This window comes from Lynx rufus, unplaced genomic scaffold (genome assembly GCF_022079265.1).
Source record: "Lynx rufus isolate CCGP_SWC_20201006 ecotype Redwood Valley unplaced genomic scaffold, mLynRuf1.p SCAF_17, whole genome shotgun sequence".
Taxonomy (NCBI): domain Eukaryota; kingdom Metazoa; phylum Chordata; class Mammalia; order Carnivora; family Felidae; genus Lynx; species Lynx rufus.
In genome coordinates, this window is record NW_025814831.1 from 27,544,326 (window position 1) to 27,564,835 (window position 20,510).

The window sequence follows — 20,510 nt, forward strand, 5'->3', positions numbered from 1 at the left end:
ATGAAGATGCACTTGCACAGGGCTCTGGTGGTCCTGGCCCTGCTGAACTTTGCCACGGTCAGCCTCTCTCTGTCCACTTGCACCACCTTGGACTTTGGCCACATCAAGAAGAAGAGGGTGGAAGCCATTAGGGGACAGATCTTGAGCAAGCTCAGGCTCACCAGTCCCCCCGAGCCATCGGTGATGACCCACGTCCCCTACCAGGTCCTGGCCCTTTACAACAGCACCCGGGAGCTGCTGGAGGAGATGCAGGGGGAGAGGGAGGACAGCTGCACTCAGGAAAACACCGAGTCGGAGTACTATGCCAAAGAAATCCATAAATTCGACATGATCCAGGGGCTGGCGGAGCACAGTAAGTCCACATTCTCGCTGGGGTGTCTGCTCTAGAGGGTCTGAGCAGGAGTGGGGAGATCCTCGGAGGGGGGGCCTAGTGGGGGCCTCACAGCAGGGTGCCCCGGGATCACCCACACCAAGGCTCAGGAGGCGTGATGCACAGTTGGGGCCGGGTGGGTGGCTGGGGAGGGAGACCGGGCCATTGTGGGAAGAGCCGGGGGCTTCTGGGAGGCCAGGCGCCCTGGAGTTGAGTGGCTTGCTGAACTCACATCACATCCTCGACTGATTTTACTTTGGAATTACACCGTGCCGTCCTGTTCACATCTGTGCTCTGGCCCATGTGATGGGATAGGCGACTGCGAGCATACGGATGCCATAGAGGGACAGGGCCGGGTCTCTTGAAAGCCGTTATAGCTCCCTGAGTCTGGAGACCTCGGGTCTTCTCCCTTGTTTTCGCCACTCATTGTGACGCGTCTTTGGTTTAGTTTTTCCTGTCCTTGGGAAGAAGGGTACACTTGCCCTAGATTAATGTCTGTCAAGCTTTTTGAAGCCCAGGCAAGATCCAGCTTCTTGCTGTCTAGGCCCTTCGGTCTATGCCACACACATGACCCACGTGAGCTGTGAGCATGGTTGAAAGGCACGCACCTACGTTCACACGTACGAGTGCTTCAGGGTGATGTGTAGTCTGGCTTTGTACAGTAGACAGATTCATGTGCTCAAAATGGGCGTCTTCCAGGCCTGTGGACACGGGGAGAGCAGGGTTGTGGCTCGGGACGTGTACATGATTGCTGGCCGCCCTTTTGTGTCTGCGTGTCACGGGAAGAGTGGGTGGGAGGTGTGGCCGTGGGTGCAGAGAGGACATATGTCTGGGAGCGTGTCCTCCCAGGAGGCTCCCGTCTGTGCTGAGAGGCTGGGAGGCTTCTGGGTGAGACGTCTGCGTGTGTGTGTTTGTACACGTGTGGAAGTCATGTGTGTTTACTGAACGGACCTTTAAAAAACCTCAATACAAGAGAGAGAGATTTGGCAGATGTTGAGAAACTGACAGCCCGAGAAGGAGGAATGTGAGCCGCGCTGGGCCAGGGACCCTGGGAGCAGCTCTGTTTGCTTTTCCTACCAGCAGGTGTCCTCACCACCCGGACTACCTCTTCCAGGCCCACCTGGCAGTGGGGAGTGGGAGTGGGAGGGAGCAGGCAGGGTGAGGGGGGTCAGTGGGGGAACTTGGGAAGTTGAAAGGAACCTGGCTGCAGAGGAGGAAGAGGAGTAGCTGGCTGGTGGGTGGAGCAGCTCCAGCTGAAGGTGCAAAAGGCCCTACTGGGAGCCGGCCCATGCCAGGTCCAGCAGCCTGTGGTTACTGGCGAGGGGTTCCCACTCCCGTTTCCTGTGGCCGCCTGGAGCGCCTTGCCTTAGGATGTGGCTACCGTGCGGGGCGGAAGCCGGAGTAAGAGGCAGGGCTCGTGCATCCTGCCCAGGGTCCTCCCGTGGGTCTGGCTCAGCCTCTGCCAGGGGCCCACGGTTCCCAGAGGCACCAGCACCTGGATGGCTGAACCCCCAACCCCCCGGGCAACCACCAAGTCCGGAGACAGTGGCCACGAGGGTGGAAAACTGAGGCCTGCAGGAGAGGTCTGAAGGGAGCCCAGGGTGAGAGAGAAGGGCTCGGACCTCACGATCCGGGTCAGGAGGTGGAGTCCCAGGGAGGAGGGGTTCTGAGTCACAAGGGCGCATCCAGCCTGGAATCCAGAGCCGAGAATGAATGGGCCAGATGCATGCGAGGGCATATGGGTGCCAGTGGGTGTGGATTTTGTACAGAGACTCAGGACACAGGTAGCGAGCAGTCTTGGGGAGAGCGAGGGCAAGGGCCCACGGACGCTGGGCAGCTCGGCCTGCAGCAGCAGAACCCTAGCAGGTAGGGGCGACCCTCGGGCCACAGAGCCTGGTCAGGCTGGGAGCCAGCCCGGCACAGGGAGCAAGACACTATTTGGGATATTGTGGAGGGGCCAGGAAACAGTGGGACACGGGCGATGCCGTGGAGGCTTGCAGGTGCAAACAGGAAGCAGGCCCAGACTCTCTGCAGCTGTTGGAGGTGACACAGAGGCTGAGCAGACGCGGCTCGGGCCCGCCCTGCAGCTGGTCAGGTGCCGAGCCAGCCCCAGAGAGGCAGACGCAGAAGGCACACTAATTATAAAGGAGGCAGCGGGGCAGATGCTGAGAAGAAGCAGAAGGCCATCCTCAGAGGCTTGGGGTGAGGGAAGCCCGTCCTGAGCTCACGAGGGCTGTGTCCTAGAGTGGCACTGGGTCCGTGGCGGGACCCTAGCAGGGTCTGGGTGCCAGAGCTTCTGGGGGGAAGTGATGAGATCGCATTCGCTTCCACGTTTCATCATTCCCAGCCTGCTCCTGTACCCAGTGGAGGGGCACTTAGAGGGAGGTGACGGCAGGAGCTGGCGTAAGGACGTAGGGGAGCCTGGAGAGCAAAGTGTGGCAAGGAATCGTTTCCCGTGTGCAGGAGAAAGGGCACCACGGTGAGCACAGAGGAGAGGGCCCATCTTCTGGCTCTGCCCTGTCAGAGAGGAACCCCGATTCTCTGCCTTACAGATGAGGACACAGAAACGTGCATCAGTTAAGTAATGTGCCTCAAAGAGCAGGGGCTCCAACCTAGACGTTGTTCTGCCTGCAGAATGCGTGCTGTGAGGCACTAACCCAAGTGTGGAAAATAAACGTTTTAAGCCCCACCTTTAACCTCAAGGCTCCAATAGCACTTTGCTTTACAACATGAGCAAATCACCTCTCGGACCAAGCAGGAGCGGGTAGGAGCTCTTTGTAACCCTGGTGGCAGATGGCACAGGGACCACTGGGTGTGTTGTTTCTTAGCTCCGCCTATCGTTATGGCCAGGAGATTGATATCGTCACAGACGTTCTCCCAGATTCAGCGGAAGGGCGTTCTTTATCTAACGAAGAGCCGCAAGCTGGTTAAGCAACCACACCAGATGGCATTAGTCAGGTCACCTCTCTGAGCCTCAGTTTTCTCATCTGTAAAGTCAGAGATCATCTCTAAGCTCTCTCGCGGCCGAACCAATTTTATGCATACATCTGGGATGATTCAACAGCCTCAGCAGTGAAGGCAAGACTCTGGAAATCCTTTTATAATTCACCAGGAGTTGGCTCTGTGGAGGCTGTCTCTGCCCCACGTGGTGGGGAAGGACACAGGCTTTTCCATTCCTTTGTCATCCTTGTTATCAAGATATCACCAGTGTAGGTGTTGTTTTAACTTCTGGCTCGTAATTATCTGTGTCTGGCGGGAGACCCTTGTTTTCATCCAGCAGTGGCTCTAAGACAGCCGGCAAACCCGGAGTTCCTGAGCAAAGAGAAAACTTGATATTTTAGCCTTTCTTTCCTGGATGCTACTTTTGGATTTGGATTTTTTCATTCTGAAAATTAAAAGATATTTTGTATCACAAGAACTCATTTGTGTTAAGGGCCAGTGCCCTCTGCACGCTGGATCAAGTGTTTCTCCTAGAAGGGCTAGGTAAATGTAAATAATGTGGATTCCCAGGCCCAAGCCCACCCTTACAGAATCAGAATCTGGGCGTGGGGTCCTGGGGAATCTGTCTTTCCGAAAAGCACCCCATTGATCCTTAAGCTCACTGAGGCTTAAGACTCAGTGAACTGCAGGGCAAAACCTCTCCTTAAGGAGCTGAAAACACAAGTGCCCAGCTAATACGAAGGATCTGGAAGAAAAGCCAACACCATGACGGAGCACACAGGACACTTGGCCTCGGGGTCGAGGAGAGAATAGGGTGTGCAAGAGGCTGATGGGGCGGGGGGAGCTGGAAGCGCCCACGCCCTGTTAAAAGAGGGTACCCGCTGCTCAGTCCCTGCTGATTTCTGCATTTAGGAATGTGGGTCCAGCTTGCCTCGACCTTGCCGTTACCCAGAAGAGCAGAAAATCTGGATCTTTTTGTGAAATTTCCCAACTTGTAACATGGGCTTAACATGTTGATGGGCTTCTAATTCAAAAATTTTTCAAATGATGCATTGGTCCAACTGCATGTCTAATACGTTTAAAGGTTAACCCGTTTAATGGTGAAATCATTGGAGTGTGGTTTCTCATACTTCTAGAACATCTGGAAGCCATGGTACCCTTTGCAGAGCACTATAAACTGTGGCCCTCAACTCTGGCTACACATCAGAATCATCTGGAGATCTTTAAGAAAGAGAAAGAAAGAAAGAAAGAAAGAAAGAAAGAAAGAAAGAAAGAAAGAAAGAAAGAAAGAAAGAAAAGAAGGAAAGAAAGAAAGAAAAGGAAAAGAAAGAAAGAAAAGGAAAAGAAAGAAAGAGAAAGAAAGAAAAAGAAAAGAAAAGAAAAGAAAAGAAAAGAAAAGAAAAGAAAAGAAAAGAAAAGAAAAACAACTCCGGACCCACCCACTCCAAGGTAGTCAGCATGTCAGCATCTCTGGCGAGTGGGGCCAGGCATCATGTATTTTCAAGGTTCTCCAGGTGATCCTAACGTGTAGCCAGAAGAAGCTTGGCCACACTGAAATATGCATGCTGTCATTGGAACCTGCAGGGTTTTACATGCAGAAATGATGTATATAAGCAAAGGCACATCTAGGAGCCCCGGTGTCTGAAAACATTTTAAAAGGCATGGTCGAAACACGGTCAGCTGTTTCCACGTTTTTGTGTGAAAACTCTACATGAATATTCTTTGCTTATTTTTCTCTCCTCGTAGGAAAAAAGGGGGGGAAAGGGCCTCCACCAATATATGTATTTCTCGCGCAGTGGAAAAAGTTGGTCATAATGTAATTTGAAAGGTGGATCCTCTAGTCCAGCTCCCAATAATACCAGCATCCTGCAGAAGCACGGCTTACCCACAGAACTGAGCGGGGCTTGGCTGTTGCTTAGGCCTAAGTTGGCACTCTGGGCCCACTTCAGGGAAGCCTTCATTTTGTTGGTGAAACTGTGCCTCCACTAGATCTCTCTGGGCCCCCCAACTTCCAGATTCCCCACTTCAATAAAAGAGGTATGGTGCAAAGACCTGGGTTCAAATACCACCTGTGCTACCCACTAAATTTCCTGACACTCAATTTTCTCATTTGCAATTTTAAAAATTTTGGGGCGCCTGGGTGGCGCAGTCGGTTGGGCGTCCGACTTCAGCCAGGTCACGATCTCGCGGTCCGTGAGTTTGAGCCCCGCGTCGGGCTCTGGGCTGACGGCTCAGAGCCTGGAGCCTGTTTCCTATTCTGTGTCTCCCTCTCTCTCTGCCCCTCCCCCGTTCATGCTCTGTCTCTCTCTGTCCCAAAAATAAATAAACGTTGAAAAAAAAATTATAAAAAAAATAAAAATTTTATTTGAAAGAGAGAGAGAGACAGGAGGATCCAAAGCGGGCTCTGCTCCGACAGCAGTGAGCCCGACGTGGGGCTCGAACTCATGAACATGAGATCGTGACCCGAACCGAAGTCAGGCGCTCAACTGACTGAGCCACCCAGGCGCAGCTCTCATTTGTTAACATGGTCAATTTGACTTCTCGTCCTCCTCGAGGATTGTTCGAGGGTCAGATGACTTAATAAGAGCTCTGTGCAATGTAAGGTGGTGTTATCACAGTTGATTTACAGTCTCATTCCACAGATTACTTAAAACAGCATCATTCTTCAGTGGGTTTAATTGCCAAGATTATATTTACGTTTTCTTTTCTCTCCTAGGCAGTTCTTTTGTAATCCCCAACGATTCTGTCTGAGCTTTACTGATAGGGTCAATTTCCTTGTGTCAACCAAGGAACCCCCCCCCCCCCCGCCCTGCCCCGCCCCAGCGTCCGTTCTACCTCTGCTAGAAACCTGTAGATCCCAGTGATTAAAAAATGACCCTTCCACCTCCTTCTCGAAATCTCCTTGAGGTTCCCACCAAGAGGAGTCCGTCGTAGGGAACAGATATCTGATTGATGGGCTGGAAGAAGCAAAGGAGGGATGGTTACAAGGGTGTGCTAAAGACCCTCTTAGCTCATCGCTGCCCGCGTGTCCTGGCTTCCTGCTGTCTTGACCCCCCTCTGACTCTCCTCACTGGCATGCGCTGTCTTCTGTTCCATCTTCTTTTCCACAGCAGCGTGCACGTCGTGTGGACATACACTTTATGCCCCCTTTCAGCAGCTGCTGGAGGTGCTATTATAACTGAAGCCACACTGATGACAGGTCCTTCAGGAACCAAGCGTGCGAGTACTTGAGAGGGTGGCCAGTCTGAGGAACCTACCCAGGTCCGGAGGGTTTCAAACGGGCAAACTTAAAAATTAAACTGCTCACGCTGGTGCCTCTCTCTGGTTCTATCTGCAATAATTTAGGGAATAGTTGGCAATATTTGTTCTTTCGAAGCCAGTTATTAAGCAGGGCTTCATTAGCCGGCATTCACACATTTGTTTTCCTAACATCTGTTCCATTAATTTTCTAAGAACCAGTGTCAGGCCCACCAGATGGCAATTTCCAGAAACACTCGCTCATCCTTTCCTCAAGATCAGTAGCGCATTTGCTTGTTTCCAAGCCTCTGATCCTTCCCGCCTTGTCCGTGACTTCCTACACCACCCCTCGGGGTGATTATGAGCTCATTCCAGCCATGTCCATTATGTGTGGAATCTGGGTCTATGAGCTTGAATTTCAAGTTCTGGCTATTATTACCGTTTGGGTAGAAAGTTTTTCTCTGGGTGTTAATGCTGCTCCGACCTTGAGGTTGTAAAGCGTGCAGGAGAAGAGACAGGATCTTTCTCTTCTCTTCATCTGGCTCCGAGGTGTGGGGAAAGAGCATCTGCTGCTTCGTGTCTTCTGGACAGGGACGGAGAGGCCAGCACGGTGACAGAGGCTGGCAGAGCACGTGCTGTCAAAGTCAGAAATCCTTAGAAAGGAGTCAGTGGGGATGGCCCAGCTCTGTCTGAAGAAACATCTGTGGGTCTGCCAGACTTGACATGTGGGCTCTTTGCCATACCGATGCTGCCTCATTGGGTCTAAAACACAGTGTTAATTAAGTCACTGCACTGCTCTTCTAACACCTTCCATGGCTCCCTACTGCTAACGCGATAAAATCCAGCCTCTCGGGCTGATACTTCAGCCTCCCCAGCCTGCTGTGCTGACCTTGTCTCGCGGGCCCTCCCCTGGCTGCTTCCTCTTACTCGCATCTCCTCCTGTCCCTGCTTCGTTTCCAGCAGTCCTTCCATGGAAAATCCCTTCCTCTCCATCCTCAAACCCTTTCCTCCTTCAGGACCCAGATCACATGGTACCTCTTCCATCAGGTGCTCCCTGCTGTCTCCCTACTCTGGTCCCTCCCAACTCCTGGGCTTCTCCAAAGGCCCTCAACACTTTTCCACTCATCCCGTTATGTGGGCCCTTGTATTAAGATCCTCCCTCTGCACCCCCCGACATGACTCTCCTTGAAGGCAGGGGCACGTCTGTTCAGTTTTGCTTCCCAGTGTCAGCGCTGCGCTTGGCACATAGTATGTGCTCAGTGCACGAGTAATACATGAATGAACGCCCAAAGGAACGAACACATGCATGGGGCAGGTAGCTGGGAGATGGTTAAACCGCCAGGGGGTTTGCTGAGATCTTTTGAGGACGTGTGTTTTCTAAAAGAGTAGCAAAGCAGGCTGGAGAGCCTGCCACAGTTGGGATGTCAAGGCCGTGGGAGGAGTGGCGATTGCCTTTGACCGGCCAGTCATTAGTGCCGGTCCCGGGACTCCCGGGGCTCCTTGCTCCTGACTGGGGCCTTCACCAAGATCTTCCTCCCATCTCCGCCTTCAGGCCTGGGGCCTCATGCCTCTAGGGAGGTCATGGGTGGGACCCTGGCCGCCTGGCGGGTGTCTGTGGGCCGCACACTGCTCCTGCGGGGTCTCACTCACACACTTACGGCACCTCTCCTGCTTGCTTGATCTCCTAGATGAGCTGGCCGTCTGCCCCAAAGGGATCACCTCCAAGGTCTTCCGCTTCAACGTGTCCTCAGTGGAGAAAAATGGAACCAACCTGTTCCGAGCGGAATTCCGGGTCTTGCGGGTGCCCAACCCCAGCTCTAAGCGCAGTGAGCAGAGGATCGAGCTCTTCCAGGTGAGCCCCTCCCAGAACAGAAGCCACACGGACAGGGACAGATGGGGAAAGCCGGCTCCCCTGCCCCTGCAGGCCTCTGCTCTGTGCACCGTTCAGAAGGCCTGGGTGTGAATCCTACCTTCTTGGAGTCTTGCTTTCTGTATGTGCGTCTGTTGCTGAGAGGATTAAGCATTAGCTAAGCGTTTGAAGGAGCATTCAGGAATTTTCAGTTTCCTGTTGCTCCCCTCACGTGCCCCTCTGCATCGTGACATGTGCTGCCGTCCTTGTCCTGGCCTGGGCCGCTTACTCCTTTCTCCGCCCTCCAGATACTCCGGCCCGATGAGCACATCGCCAAACAGCGCTATATCGGTGGCAAAAATCTGCCCACACGGGGCACCGCCGAATGGCTGTCTTTCGACGTCACTGACACCGTGCGGGAATGGCTCTTGCGAAGAGGTAGGTTGACTCTTAGCCTGAGCATTTGGGAAGGATCCCTCAGGTCCCTTGGTCATTTCCGAAACAGAAGGAAGAGGACAAAACCAGAAGAGTCGCAGATCTGGGTTCAAACGCTAGCTCTGCCATCGGTTCGCTGTGTTCTTCATCTGTTCACGCAACCGATACTTACGAAGAAAATTAAGTGTGGCTTACTGCGGATGCAGCCGGGAACCAGGCCGGTGAGGTCCCTATCCCATCGAGCTTCTTTCCTGGTGGGAGAGACACACACTACACAAGGCAACATTTCGATGAACAGGAATCTCAGTGATGAGTGCCATGAAACATAGAGGGCACTGTGGCGATGACAGGGCGCAGTCTGACATGAGATGCTCAGGGAGGGTCTCTGTGACAAGGAGTGTGTGCACCGAGGCCTGAGTGATGAAAAGGTTTCAACAGGGATATGCTGGGCGAAGGAGGTAGTGAGGCCCAGGCCCCCGAGCAGGAGCAGGCTTGGTTTGTTCTGGCAGCACACGGACCGATGTGGCTGGAACGGAGTGAGCTGGGGGGCCAGAGGTCGCCGGAGCCATTTAATTTGGGACCTGTGAGGCCATGGTCAGGTTTTAGGACTCATTCCACGTGTGGTGAGAAGCCCTGGAGTATTCCAAGCAGGGCTGGGATGTGGACTGAGGTGATTTTATATCTTTTCCATCTTTAAAAGGTCCCTCTGGTTGCCATGAAGTCAAAGAAAGGAGTAGGAAAACCAGTTTGGGGGGTGCCTGGGTGGCTCGGTCAGTTAAGCGGCTGACTTCGGCTCAGGTCGTGATCTCACGGTTCGTGAGTTTGAGCCCCGCATCGGGCTCGCTGCTGTCAGCGCAGAGCCTGCTTCAGATCCTCTGTCTCCCTCTCTCTGCCCCTCCCCTCCGCGCATGCTCTCTCTCAAAAATAATAAACAAAACGACCATGTAGGGGCCCCTGCAGCAGCCCGGATGAGGGCAAAAGGGGCTTGGCTAGGGTGGTGGCCGTGGGCGTGGAGAGGATACAGATTTGTCGTATATTTTGGGCGGGCTAGTGAGGCATGGGGTGTGAAGACAGGAGAACGCCTTCTCTGATTGTGGACGGAACCCCCTGGGTGGCTAACACTTACTGACATGGGGAAGGCGGGGAGAAGAGCAGATATGGGGCAGGTTCTGCTGGGGCCAACTAAGCTCGAAAAGCGTGGTAGTCATCCAAGGAGAGCTGTCCCATCGCCGTATCAAACTTCACCCATTCCAAATTTCTCACCCACTTGCTGTGTTCCCTCACCTGGAAAATCAGCTACTGGTCCCTTCCCTGCATGCCTCACGGGGCTGTGTTAAGGGTACAATGTATTTGAGAGAACCTCATGGCTTTCAACCTGTTGCACAAGAGTAAGCTTTTATTAGGTCAGACGAGGACACTGGGGCCCGGAGAGGTTAAGTGACTTGACCAGGGTTATCCAGCCTGGATCAGAACCAGAGTGTCCTGACTGGCAGTCGTGGTGCCTCTAAACATCACGCTGTGCTGTTTCTCCCCTTCTTTCTGTATGATGCTCAGTGGGGAGCAGGTGCCTACGTGGGCTCGTCTGTTCCTTCTCCCCCTCTTGCCAAGAGTTTTCTTCCATCATCACTGCCACAGAGGCACAGTCCATCCACGTCCTGATGTCCAGAGTCCCTGGAGCTGGTGGGTCCTTCCCTGTCCTTGATGTTTTGGGAAACCAGGGGTTAACGCACTAAGGCTCGGCCTACGTGATGTTGTAAATTAAATAATGGCCTGCAGTTTTGTTTTGTTTTGTCTTTTAAGTCAGGAGATTTCACATAAAACCTGGACTTCTGGATTTTCTAGAAAAGTGGGAAGATTTCCTGGTAACGATCCATGGGAGAGGAGTAGTGGCCACCTCTTGAGGTGGGGCACACATTCTTCACACCCCTGTAGGCCCTCCTGGTCCCCACCGTTACCCCCCAGAGTGAGGCCGGCAGTCCCCATTAAGCATGATACGCTGGCCAGCTCCGCTCACTTATGTCACCTGCCTGGGCTCTGTAGGCGTCCGAATTTATAGGTCCTCATCGAAGGGGCATCACCTGATGGCTGAGCTGGCTGATCGCGGGCTGGAGGTCCTGCCTCACCCCCAGGGGTGCCTGGGAGCTCCAGCCTATCTCCCCTACTGAGCACAAAGCCAGAGGCCTAGGAGCACCCACGGGACAGGGATCTGCCGTGGGCAGCACAGTTGGGAATTCTGACTCAGACGGCACTCCACCTAGAGCCTGACATGGCTGCAGAAAAGGAGAGGCCGGGGAAATTAATCTCTTAGCTCCCTTGTCTGATTTTGATCAGCTCCACCTGGACTTCTTTGAAGCCCTGGGCACTTGAAGGAGTTCTTATTTTCCCAGCTGCAGAGCTCAATGAGAAGTTTGCGCGGAGAATGATTTCCATCCTCCTTGAGACATCAAAAAGATAATTTCGTAATAAAACCTGTGGGTCCCCCACCCACCATCCCCACTGCTGCCAATTCTGAGGTTAGTCCTTCATTGGAACCTTCAGTTCCCACTTAGGCAGATGCTTCCCGCCCCTCGTACAGGGCAATCACACACAGACCTTTACTTATGCAGAGCTCAGGAGTCTTTTCAGAGTTCGTGGCCCCAAACGAGGCAGCAGATGGACTCCAAATGGAACAACTGGTGGTGTGGACTGATGAGGAAGCCGAGTCACGTATAGGGTCTCGTATTCATTCAGCAAACATCCGAGAGCCTACCGTGCGCTAGGTTCCCAGGCTGCCTTCTAGGTCCCGGAGCCGGCTGGAGCCCTATCCAGAGTTAGGGGCCTGGGTCCTCAGACCCTTGGGTTATTTATTGCTCTACAAGGTCTGCAGTTTCTCCAGGTGCAGGGTCAGGCATCCCCTAGCAGCCCTGTCGGGGAGCACAGCCAGCCTCATAGCTTAGGATGGGGGCAGGTGGGGGACGGATGCTGGAAAAACACAGGCATCTTCCTTTGGTAGTCTCTTTTGCCCCACTTTTTATCCCTCCTTGTCTCAAACAATTAGGATGGTTCCAGCATCAGGTGATGGCATCTTGGTTCTACTGCTTACTGCTTGGGCATCTTGGGCAAGCCATTTAATTTCTCTAAGCCTCAGGGTCCTCATCTATGTAATGGGGGGTAGTAGTAGTCTCTACTTTGTAGGATTATTTTAAAGATTGAATGAATTAATGCATGTAAAGTCTTAAAGCGGCGTTTGACATAGAATGCCCAACAAATGTTGGTAATTGTTATCATCACGGTGAGTTTTCTACACAGACAGAGCCTGTTGGCCAAGCCAGGCCACCATCTCTGACACTAAGACCTAACTATCCCCAGCACGTCTGTCTGCACCTTGACTTTCTAATTCACAGAATCACAGAACTCGTCCACTCCAGGTCTCTCTTGGCCTTGGCCCCTTCTGAGTACTAGGAAATACACTCTGTAGCCCATTTCAACCTCCCTGGCTCCTTCCCTCAATGGCCTTAAACCAGGAAGAAAACACAGCTACAGCTCCGTCTCTGTTCACTCCCTGTTCTCTGGCTGGGCCTCAGCTTCCTTGTTATATTAGTCCCATCCCTCCCCACCAGAGCTAACCTTCTGGAATAGAAGTCTTCAAGCTCAGCAAGGGTCAGTATGTCCTAGAGGCTGCCCTGGCTTGGAGCAGGACAGATGAGACTGGGTTCTGGAGTTTGTGGAAAAAGGGATCCAAGCCTGCCTAAGAGTGACCAGAACCTCTGAACTTGGGCCATTCTGTGCATGAGAAGGGTGCTGAGCTGGTTTAGGCTCTGGGGTTTTCCCTGGTGACACCAGATATCGGGAAGACCACAGGTGGGTCCCAAGGCTGGATGCTCACACAGAACTGCTGCCCCCCTACAGCTCGGGATGCAGTAAATCAATCAGCTTGCTGAGATGCTGACCCTGAATGCAGAAGGGTCCATTCCTCATGACCTTTCCTACACCACAGCTTGCTGCTGCCTCCGGGTTAACAGAACTTCCCTAGTTGAGTCTTACCCTGCAGAACTGATATGACACCGATCCTTCCTGGTTTCCCTGCACAGAATTCCTGGATCCAGTTCAAATGTTTTGAACTCTTTTTATTCTTCCTTCCCCCCCCCTCCACTTTACCCAACCCCTTTTACTAATTTCCTTGATTCCCCAATTTTAGTAACCAAAACACCTCGATCCCACAACTAATAGGAGTAAGGGCTACAGCTGGTAGTCTTACACCGAGTTTCAGTCCACAAACCCTGGCACCTCCAGATTTCCTCCTGCTGGTTCTCTCTGAGCTCATATCATCTGGGCCGTTGGCCTTGGCCATTGGCCATTGGCCATCTTCTGTGGCCTGTGCTCTGATTTCACAATTGTCTTCCTGAGCTGTTCGTTTTCCCTCAGCGAGCCATCCACATCTCCAGCTTCGCTGTTAAGTGAACAAGGATTCCCAGAGAAGAAACTTCCAAGTAACTTTGACCCAATTATGTCCTTATCCCTTCAAGAAAATATGGCCAAGGGTAACTGTGATCTTCATCTTATCTCCTCTGGAATCTACCAGTCCATTTACACCCACAATCATGGCCCTGGTAGAAAGGCTGGCGTCTTCTACCTAGACTGATACTGCTGCTTGTGTGCAGGTGACCTTGCCTCTAGCGTTGCTTCCTCACTTAATCCTATGGCCCAGACTGTCCCATCTTCCTCCCATCTGGTGGACTTTGTGGCCTTTTGAATCACTGCCTCTCTGCTCTAAAGTTCTTCAGTGAGCCTCTTTCCCTGGCCTCTCCTAGTCCCCCTGCCTCTTACTTTATCTTTCCTCAGTAGATTGGCTCGAATATCCCCTCTTCCAACAGACACCTAGGGGGTGTGATGGCTGTTTTTCTTCCTCTTATGTCCTCATTCTTTTCCCCCCAAGGAGGTGGGTGACAGTTTTTCCCATTACCATCCTTTGAAAATAGATGACCTTGAAAATTCTCCTTCCCATTAATTTCCCTTTATGCCTTTATTTGGTTGTTCATGACATAACAGAAACACGTGCAGTGCGGCAACGCATGTGTGGAGGTCCACTGTAGCTTTCGCAGCACTTTCTGTCCTCGGTGACCCTCGGGATTACTCAGCTCCCGTGACTGCCTATGGGAGCAGAGCCCTGGCCCACAGGCACGGTGATGGGCACACTTCCGCATCACATAAAGAATTTTCTCACTGACTCCGTGTCTTATTTTGCAGAGTCCAACTTAGGTCTGGAAATCAGCATTCACTGTCCGTGTCACACCTTTCAGCCCAATGGAGACATCTTGGAGAACATTCATGAGGTGATGGAAATCAAATTCAAAGGTAACAAAATGGATGTGTATAGTGGGGGTGGGGGCAGTTGATGAGATGGGATAGAACAGGAGACGCCTACCAGGCCCCAAGAGAAGCAACCAAGCTCCCTCACAGAGATGGCCAACTGTTTTGTACTTGAGTAATTCTGCTTCGCCCCAAAGACAACGGGCGTGACTTTCAGTTTATAGATAGAAGATGTTAACATCTGGAAGACAGTATTACATTGGGAAGAGGGGTATAGTCATGGACGCCAACGGGTCCGCCTCTCTGAGTTCAGTCAGTAAAATGGAGCTGAGAATGCTTCTTTCATAGGGTTATCACACAAATTAAACGAGATAACAAATGTAAAACCCAGGACCGCAAACACTCAACAAATCGCTGTTGTCTTTCCCTTCCCTAAAAGAAATGAACTGTGGTGATCTGACTACTGAACTTTCCAGATGTTACAGAGGCACCCTGATTCCCACCCAGGAGTCATCTGGGTGTGAATGATCGCTTTGGGGCTCAGGGTGTTTGTATTGAGATAGAGAAATAGTTAAGAATCTTCTGTGGTCTTCCAATATGTTTCTAAGGCGTGCAATCTGTGGACAATCTCTGGATGTCAGCGAAGTTCTCTTTTCCTTTCATAGTCCCATTTTGGATAATTGAGGCTTGCCTGAAGCCAGGTGGTTCCTCAAGGTCAAACCAACCAAGCCAGAGCCTGAGATCAGAGTCTTGTCTGGGAAAAGGTGCAGGCCTCTCTTGGCTCCCAGCCCTGGGCTTTTACCCTTCATGGGCTCTATTTCAGAGCCTACTTTTATTATTTTTTATTTTTTACAGTTTATTTTGAGAGGGGGGGGGACAGAGAGAGAGGGGGACAGAGAGAATCCCAAGCAGGCTCCGTGCTCTGCATGGAGTCTGATGCAGGGTTGGATCTCATGACCGGGAGATCATGACCTGAGCTTCTGAAACAAGAGTTGGACTTTTAACCGACTGAGCCGCCCATGTGCCGCAGAAAAGGGAATTTTATTTTTTACTAAAAAAATTTTTTTTTTTATAATTTATTGTCAAGTTAGCTAACGTACAGTGCATAAAGTGCTCTTGGCTTCGGGAGTAGATTCCCATGATTCATCGCTTACATACAACAACCCAGTGCCCATCCCAACATGCACCCTCCTCAAAGCCCATCACCCATTTTCCCCTCTCCCCCATCCCCCTATCCACCTTCAATTTGTTCTCTGTATTTAAGAGTCTCTTGTGGTTTTCCTCCCTCCCTGTTTGAAACTACTTTCTCCCCTTCCCTTCCCCTATGGTCTTCTGTTAAGTTTCTGAAGTTCCACATGTGAGTGAAAAGATTTGATCTCTGTCTTTCTCTGACTGACTTACTTCACTTAGCACAATACCCTCCAGTTCCGTCCACGTTGTTGCAAATGGCAGGATTTCATTCTTTCTCGTCGCCAAGTAGTATTCCATTGTACAGATATACCACATCTTCTTTATCCATTCATCACTTGATGGACATTTGGGTCCTTCCATAACTTTGGCTATTGTTGAAAGTGCTGCTATAAACACTGGGGTCCATGTGTCCCTATGGTCAGCACTCCTGTGTCCTTTGGATAAATTCCTAGTAGTGCTATTGCTGGGTCTTAGGGTAGTTCCATTTTTAATTTTTTGAGGAACCTCCACACTGTTTTCCAGAGCGGCTGCAACCAGTTTGCATTCCCACCAACAGTGCAAGAGGGTTCCCGCTTCTCCACATCCTCGCCAGCATCTGTTGTTTCCTGAGTCATTAATTTTAGCCACTCTGACCGGTGTGAGGTGGTTTCTCAATGTGGAGAAAAGGGAATTTTAGATCCAGGCCTCCCATTCTTCTTATGGTCCTAGTGCCCCTTTGTGGGGTCCAGGGTCCCTTCCGTCACTGTGTAAATTAAGCTCCTCATGTTCCTGTCCTTGGTGGAGATGAACAGCTGGCAGCTGCCCGTCACAAAATGGATCTCCTTTTAGTTGAGACTAATTCAGTCCTCAGTCTTCTCCTTTTTAGATGAAATAGCAGGTCCCCCCAGCCTGAGAGTTCATTTGCTAATCTGTGTGTCATATACTTCATTATCTCACCTGAGCGTGATAGTGAGAACTCTGTGAAACGACTAGTGCACGTGCAAGTTTAACGATGATTCAGTCTCATTCCTCTGGCTCCCGTTAAAGCTACCTTCAATGGAGACACCTTACCTTATGGGTAGGACTTCTGTGCTGTCTTGACCGATTCAGATGATAAGAGGAAACTCACACCCCAAGATTCTAAGTCTCAGAATCTACACCGACAGCACAAAGCAATGTGTCTGGGATTCTCTACAGAAGCTTCATGGGTCCCTGAGATACCAGGAAGCCTCTTGGAAGGGCTGTCTGCATTCTGAAAGATGTACACACAGGAGCCATGAGGGGATCCGACCACGGGTGTCTTGGGAGTTCCTGTGCGACCAGCCCCTCCACCCGGTCCTCCCCTTCCTGCAGCTGGATATTAGCATGAAGCCGTGCTTCTCCCAACACCTTCCGCAGAGATTGCACTGCCCCTCCTCCGGGGCGGAGATGGGATGGGGTGAGAACACAGCCTCCACTCTGCCTTCCTTAGACAGGAGACTGTCATCCTGTTTCCCTTCTGCAGGTGTGGACAGCGAGGATGATCATGGCCGTGGGGATCTCGGGCGCCTCAAGAAGCAGAAGGACCACCACAACCCTCACCTCATCCTCATGATGATTCCCCCGCACCGGCTGGACAACCCGGGCCAGGGCGGGCAGAGGAAGAAGCGGGCCCTGGACACCAACTACTGCTTCCGGTGAGCTGGGGCCCTCTCACGACCCGGAACTCCTGAGACGTTTACGGTGCACCTGCTGTGGCTCAGTCCCTAGGCTTAAGCGGTGCTAACCCGGGGGTCCTGGATGCGATTCACAAACCCTCTTACAGAGGTGTTCTTGTTTTTCTGGGAGCCCTACTGTTTCTCCACAGCCCAGCTCTGTGAGGGCCCAGGTGAAGGAAATGAGGAGAGTGTTGTTCAGACAGTTTGGATCGGAGATACCTGGCCGAAGCCTCCCCACAGTTTTCGTGTTTTAAAGGACTTGTAGGGGGTGTTTGTGCATGGGGGAGATGAGTGGAGAACTTCCCACGAAAGAAGTGCTCCGTTCCCTATGAGCTGCTCAAGGATGCTCCTGGGTGAGGGGAGTAGGGCAGCCTCCCCTTTCCGGGGGAATTTGAGCCGGAGAAATTAATGAACTCACTCAGAAGGACTACGTAGCCACTGGGAAGAGAGGAAAAGAAAGAGCCTCTTCTCTGATCTAGTTTAGCTCTTCATTCATAAGGGAGGGGATGATAAAGCACACACAGCAATTACTGAAAGGTAGAAAATGCCCACATCCATGAGAAGGTCTGAAAGATCGAGTGCCTGAGGAACTTGGAGCAAGAAGTTGTGGATGCAGGAAAGGCTTCAGAAGGGTGTGGAATTTGAGCCTCCGTGAGTGAGTGAGGCTTGGACCTGTAGGGATATGGGCAGAGGAAGGAAGGAGCACGCGTGGGTCAGTCTGGCTGGAGAGGGGGATGCCTGAATGGAGCTGGGGGAGAATGAATTAGGAAATTTTTCAGATCTACGACCACGTCTTACGAGGAACAACTGAGTGAACTCAGGCTGTTGAGCTTGAAGGTGTAACAGAAGCAGTGACGTTGCGCCGACTGTCTGAAGGCTGGCGTGTAGATTTGTTCTGTGTGGCTCTTAATCAGTTAGGAATGGATGCTCTTGGCTGCAAGTAACAGTGGCCTAGACCCCAAAGGATTTCTTGTTCACAATAGGCCCACAGCAGCAGGCTCAGGGCTGGGCTGGCTGCCTAATTATGCCATCAGGAATACGGGCTTTCTCTCTCTGCAGGCCACCACGATTACTATGTTGGTTTGCTTTTCATCTTCTTGTTTATGGTTGCAGTGAGTGCTAAAGCTCCAGGTATCTTGTCCAGGCTCAAGACAAGAAAGAAGGGGGAAGAGGCAGAGCCAGAAGCTCTCCTCTCCCATCCGTGACTTTTATAAAGAATCAAAATGTTTTTGCCAGAATTTGCCCTTACCCTCTGCATACTTCTCCTTATGTCTGATTGGTCATTGCGGGGTCACATGACCACCCCTACCTGCAAGAGAGGCCAGGAAAATGGTGCTCTCGACTCTTGTGATGGGAGGTGGCAAGGGAGAAGGGAAGTAGGGATGGCTACTGAATAGATAACCAAGAGTGTCTGCCATGGTCCACCCTCGGAACCCACAAGAAGCCAGATTTTGGAAGTGGTAAGTTTTAGGTCTCAGCAGACATTGAAGGACAGGCTAGATGCCCACTTGGCAAGAGTTACTGCCAAATGGATTTCTGCAGGGAACAGAATTGAAATGGCCTGATAATCGCACTTGGGGTGAATCATGAGTCTAATGGAAGGATACCCTTCATTTTTATTTGATGGCCCCTGGGTTTAGTCTGAGCAGTCTCAGGTTGTATGTGAGCGGCATGAGCTTAGAGTTCACGTCTGGTTGGGTGCACGTTAGGAAGGGAACAATGAAACCAACCTCAAGAAAACTGAGCTGGCTAAGAGCATTCAGTGCTTGGTTCTATGTGAAGCAATTTAAGGCTCTGCTTTGATCCATCATGAAAAAGGGGGCAGGTCCACTTTTGCCTTTTTTCTCTTCCTCATGCATCATCTGTATCTGCCTGTTGTGTCCTTGGGACCAAGAAAATGCCTTTATGGTATATACTGCTCAATGCACTTGAACCTGGGATTCCATCGATTAGGACCACCTCTTAGGATGACCTGGAAGGACTCCAGGTACAAATATGAGGGCCGTTGGTGAAGTTCTTTTATATGGGTGGTTTCCTTTAGGTTGATGGTCTCTAAATGTTTTTCGTTGTAGCAATTTGGAGGAGAACTGCTGTGTGCGCCCTCTCTACATTGACTTCCGACAAGATCTGGGCTGGAAATGGGTCCACGAACCTAAGGGCTACTATGCCAACTTCTGCTCAGGCCCCTGCCCCTACCTCCGCAGTGCGGACACAACCCACAGCACGGTACGGGGCGGGGCTCATGCCAGGCGGGGCGCTGGGGCGGAGCCGCCCGGCCACTGGTTCAACTGAATGCGTGAAGGACTGAATGTGGAATGAGCGAATGATGATCCAGGGCGAGTAAAATCCCTTTGTGAAGGTTCTGATCTTGGCACCCTGGCCCGACTCTACTTCGTCACATTGTGCCCTTTAAAATTTCTTCCATGGTTTCCACCAGACTTTAAAATTTGTTCTAAAGCTCTTGTACCATTCTGGAAATTAACGGTCACACCCCACCCTGTATGTCAAAGATGTCTGCACACAGCTAGCGGGGAGTGTTGGGGACAAGAGGCTTCTACCATCCGTTCAAACACTCTGATAATTCCAGCCTCTTGGATGCAGAAAAGTTACTTTGAAAGATAATGCAAAGCACACAGAAGAAGCTAATATGCAACAATGGGAAGAGAAAGGGAGAAACTAGCTGCTGGCCTTTCTTTCCCTCAAGGGGAATCAAAGCTAGGGCAGTAATTTGTGGAACGTGTTTCCCGATAGCTCATGATTACTGCATCCGGTCTGGGGCCCCACGCTCTGGCGCTTACTGAATGGCCCAAAGCAGCGTTTAGTGAGATCACTTCTCACCAAAGTGGCCAGTCGCAGCTAGGAACACCGATAACAGGAGCGTTTCTTAACAGCAGAGAAAATCTCATTATCCCGTTAAAGTCGCCTGATAATTGTTACAAGCTTAACCTGATAATGCTCAAACCGGTACAGATGTTCCCCCAAAACGAAATAGCCTGGCTGGCCAGTCTACCACTCGCCCCGTCTCTGGAGCGGCCCCCAGAACTTGCGGAGGGCTCTCGGCCCGGGGCCTGGCTTGCCAACCTCTAAATGATGTGTCCTCCCCAGGTGCTGGGACTGTACAACACCCTGAATCCCGAAGCCTCTGCCTCACCTTGCTGTGTGCCCCAGGACTTGGAGCCCCTGACCATCCTGTACTATGTCGGGAGGACCCCCAAGGTGGAACAGCTCTCTAACATGGTGGTCAAGTCCTGTAAGTGTAGCTGAGAGCCCGCCTGCGACAGAGAGAGAGGAAAGAGAACCGCCACTGCCTGACTGCCTGCTCCTCGGGACACACAAAAGCAACACTCCTCACCTAGAGGCCTGGAGCCCGCAACCTTCAGCTCCAGGCAAATGGCTGAGACGGATGTTCCCTTTTGGGACATTTCTCCTTCTTGCTGGCTCTGAGAATCACTGTGGTAAAGAAAGTGTGGGTTTGGTTAGGGGAAGGCCCAACTCTTCAGAATACACAGATTTTCTGTGACCT

At 51.6% G+C, this 20,510-nt stretch overlaps 1 protein-coding gene across 1 annotated transcript; it reads left to right on the plus strand.

Moving 5' to 3' along the window:
* Positions 1-20,251, plus strand: TGFB3 (transforming growth factor beta 3). Its single transcript, XM_047080321.1, has 7 exons — positions 1-352; positions 8,236-8,399; positions 8,705-8,834; positions 14,058-14,165; positions 16,795-16,966; positions 19,060-19,213; positions 20,093-20,251. Exons 1-7 carry the CDS (start codon positions 1-3, stop codon positions 20,249-20,251), a joined length of 1,239 nt encoding a protein of 412 aa, XP_046936277.1.
* The last annotated feature ends 259 nt before the right edge of the window (positions 20,252-20,510 follow it).